General features: G+C 31.8%; 1 protein-coding gene across 1 annotated transcript in view; it reads left to right on the plus strand.

Moving 5' to 3' along the window:
- Positions 1-3,526, plus strand: part of LOC119568552 (zinc finger protein 568-like) — a 24,746-nt gene extending 21,220 nt beyond the window's left edge. Inside the window, exons 4-6 of the mRNA XM_037917093.1 lie at positions 499-1,363; positions 3,031-3,081; positions 3,515-3,526. Coding sequence (XP_037773021.1) covers positions 499-1,363; positions 3,031-3,081; positions 3,515-3,526 — 928 coding nt within the window. The remainder of the gene's footprint in view (positions 1-498; positions 1,364-3,030; positions 3,082-3,514) is intronic.
- Positions 3,527-4,309: the final 783 nt, after the last annotated feature.

Below are 4,309 nucleotides of genomic sequence, written 5' to 3' on the forward strand. Positions count from 1 at the left end.
GAGAGAGAGAGAGAGTGAGAGAGAGATAGGTAGACATACTCGTATACTTATAATATATTTATGTGAATGTAGAAAATATATATGATTATTTATTTATATACATATGTATATATGATACATATATTAGGTATATGAAGTTTATATAATTATTTATATTTGTATCTACATATATATATATATATATATATATATATATATATATATATATATTATATATATATATATATATATATATATATATATATATATATATGATTCTATATATGAATATTTATATATGTATAGTTATTTATATTCATTTATTTAAACATTTATGTATAGTTGTATATATGCATACATATATATATATATATATATATATATATATATATATATATATATATATATATATATATATATGTTTATATGTGTATAGTTATGTATCTGTGTTTAAGATTTTTAATTTTTAGCATTGTTGTTAAAGCAGTCTGTTATTTTGGTTCTATTTTCCGTTCACAGGGTGATGATGAGTTTCCTCGGTGACGGCATGCCTTCGGCCCCATTCACGGGTAAAGAAATAGTCGGCACGGGAGTCCGCGTCAAAGAAGAGCTCAGCGAAGATGTCACCGAAGATACATGCCTGGAAATAAAGGAGGAACCACTTGATTATGGAGATGAACCGAGAAATGAAGTGTGTAACAAGAATGTAATACGTGAAAATCTTCTCCTTCATAATCCTCTTGATCTCAGATATGAATCATATGCAAAATACTCATGTAACTTGGTTCAGGATGGTAATGCTATGTCAAAAGTGCCCTTTGGGGTTAAGGACTGTGGGAAGACGTGTTCATCAGATGAGGTTCAAGTGATGTATGAGGAAAGACTGAAGGAGGATACACAACTAAAATTGGAATCCACAAGGAAATGTTTTGCATGTCAGGTGTGTGGCAAGGAATTGTCTAAAGAGAGTCACATCAGGATTCACATGAGAGTCCACACAAAGGAGAAGCCATACAACTTTGATATTTGCAATAAGACATTCCCATCCAAAAGTGATCTTGAAAGGCACGAGAGCTGCGAGATTTGCAACAATACATTCTCATGGAAAAAGAATCTGTTGAGGCACATGAGAACACATACAAAGGAGAAGCCATACAGCTGTGAGATTTGCAATAAGGCCTTCTCTGAGAGAGGTAACCTAGTAGCGCACATTAGAGTACACACCAAGGAGAAACCATACTGCTGTGAGATTTGCAACAAGGCCTTCTCATATAAAGGTAGTCTAGAGATTCATATGAGAAGGCATAGAAAGGAGAAGACATACAGCTGTGAAATTTGCAATAAGGCCTTCTATTTGAAAAGCCATGTAGTAACCCACATGAGAGTACACACAAAAGAGAAGCCATACAGCTGTGAGATTTGCAATAAGGCCTTCTCATACAGAGGTGGTCAAGTAAGCCACATGAGACTTCATACACAGGAGAAACCATATAGCTGTGAGATTTGCAATAAACACTTCTCAAATATATCTAACCAAATACAACATATGAGAGTACATACGAAGGAGAAACCATACAGCTGTGAGTTTTGCAATAAGGGTTTCTCAGAGAAATCTAATTTAGTGAGACATATAAGAGTACATACAAAAGAGAAGCCATACTGCTGTGAGATTTGTAATAAGGCCTTTGCTTTGAAAGGTAATTTAGTAAAGCACATGAGAGTACATACAAAGGATAAGTCATGAGCCAGATGCATCTTACATATTAAAAGTTATCTTTTTCTGATTTGTATTGTATATGTTATTCTTAATATGTAGTTTTGTCAAGTTTGAACAAGTTTTAGTTTCTATGACTTGTGTTTAGTCTCCATAGACTAAACATGCACATGCAATGCTGTCACTGCCTAGGAATGATTAGAAAGATGGCCACGAATGTCCACAGTGTTCAAAGAAGATGCTCCTTCCCTTCATTAAAAAAGTCATAGATACGGAAGTCACACACACACACACAAATATATATATATATATATATATATATATATATATATATATATATATATATATATATATATATATATATATATATATATTTATTTATTTATTTATATATATACATACATACATATACATATATACATATACCTAAATGTACACTCAATTATGTCCCAAATTTTCTGTTCTCCTTAATTTCCTCTCCTTTTTTTGTTTATTTTATTGTTTCAGTATTTTCCATCATGATTACTCTCATTGTTAGTATAATTACCCTTTTTAGTATTATTGTTATCATTTAAACATAAATTATTCATTATTTATGTGTATTTTTCTCTCCCTGAACCCACAAGCAATAAGCCATTTGACATCATGCTTTCGTCTCTGTGCCTTGTGTTAGTCTGAGAGGAACACAGAAGGACATCCAGCTGTTATGTCCTTGTATATATGTCTGTGTGTGTGTCTATATATGCATAAAAGGGAAAACCCCGTATGTTAATGCATGCTTAACCATGTTTGCTATTTATGAGCACATGATTGGAGGCTGCTGAAAAATCTATTAGTTTTATTAGTCGTTAGGCCGGGGGTGCCCAGCCTTCGTGTTCATCTGTACCCCTTGGGCAGTTTTATAGAATTCTTTGTACCTTAAAAATTAAAGAGAGAGAGAAAAAAGTTATATTGATTTTTTAAAATAATTTTATGATGAACATTGTGTAGACTGCATTAGAATCTTAAGATTCTAATGCAGTCTACACAATGTTCACAATAAAATTATCTTAAAAAATCAATATAATTTTTTTTCTCTCTCTTTAATTTTTAAGGTACAAAAAATTCTATAAAACTGCCCAAGGGGTACACATGAACACGAAGGCTGGGCACCCCCGGCCTAACGACTAATAAAACTAATAGATTTTTCAGCAGCTTCCAATCATGTGCTCATAAATAGCAAACATGGTTAAGCATGCATCAACATACGGGGTTTTCCCTTTTATGCATATATAGACACACACACAGACATATATACAAGGACATAACAGCTGGATGTCCTTCTGTGTTCCTCTCAGACTAACACAAGGCACAGAGACGAAAGCATGATGTCAAAAGGCTTATTGCTTGTGGGTTCAGGGAGAGAAAAATACACATAAATAATGAATAATTTATGTTTAAATGATAAGAATAATACTAAAAAGGGTAATTATACTAACAATGAGAGTAATCATGATGGAAAATACTGAAACAATAAAATAAACAAAAAAGGAGAGGAAATTAAGGAGAAAATTTGGGACATAATTGCGTGTACATTTAGGTATATGTATATATATATATATATATATATATATATATATATATATATATATATATATATATATATATATATATATATATATATATCTGTGTGTGTGTGTTTATGTGTGTATGTGTGTGTGTGTGTGAGTGTGTGTGTGTGTGAGAGAGAGAGAGAGAGATGTAGTATGAATGAGAATGGATAGCTTCACATGGAACAATGGCATTTAATGCACTTTGATTATATCTGAATTAAAATTACAGATGTATTTCTAAAGACATCTCATGTGGTATATATATTCATTTTCATTTATACTTATATAAAGATGCTAACAATAAGTCATAGTGATTCTTTCTTATGGCATGAGAAAGGTACGATTGCCGATGAATATATTTCATGACATATACACAGATAAACAGATACACAGATGAGGATATATGTGTGCGTTTGTGCATGTCCACTCGTATATATCAAAATTATCTCCTTGAATCCACTTACATTTCGTAAAAAAAAAGAAAAAAAAATACATACTACTTTATATAAAATAGAAGAAGTCAGAACACTCATGTATAAATCAGCCAACGACTTCCATATCTATGACTTTTTTAATGAAGGGGAGGAGCATCTTCTTTGAACACTATGGACATTCGTGGCCAACTTTCTAATCACCCCTGGTCAGTGACAGCATTGCATGTAGATAAAAAATTCTATGGAGACTAAACACAAATCCTAATGACTAAAACTTGATCAAACTTGACAAAACTACACATTAAGAATAACATATACAACATAAATCAGAAAAAAGATAACTTTTCATATCTAAGATGCATTTGGCTTAAATCTTATCCTTTGTATGTACTCTCATGTGCTTTACTAAATTACCTTTCAAAGCAAAGGCCTTATTACAAATCTCACAGCAGTATGGCTTCTCTTTTGTATGTACTCTTATATGTCTCACTAAACTAGATTTCTGTGAGAAACCCTTATTGCAAAACTCACAGCTGTATGGTTTCTCCTTCGTATGTACTCTATGTTGTATTTGGTTAGATCTCTCATAT

Source organism: Penaeus monodon, chromosome 44 (assembly GCF_015228065.2).
Source record: "Penaeus monodon isolate SGIC_2016 chromosome 44, NSTDA_Pmon_1, whole genome shotgun sequence".
NCBI lineage: Eukaryota > Metazoa > Arthropoda > Malacostraca > Decapoda > Penaeidae > Penaeus > Penaeus monodon.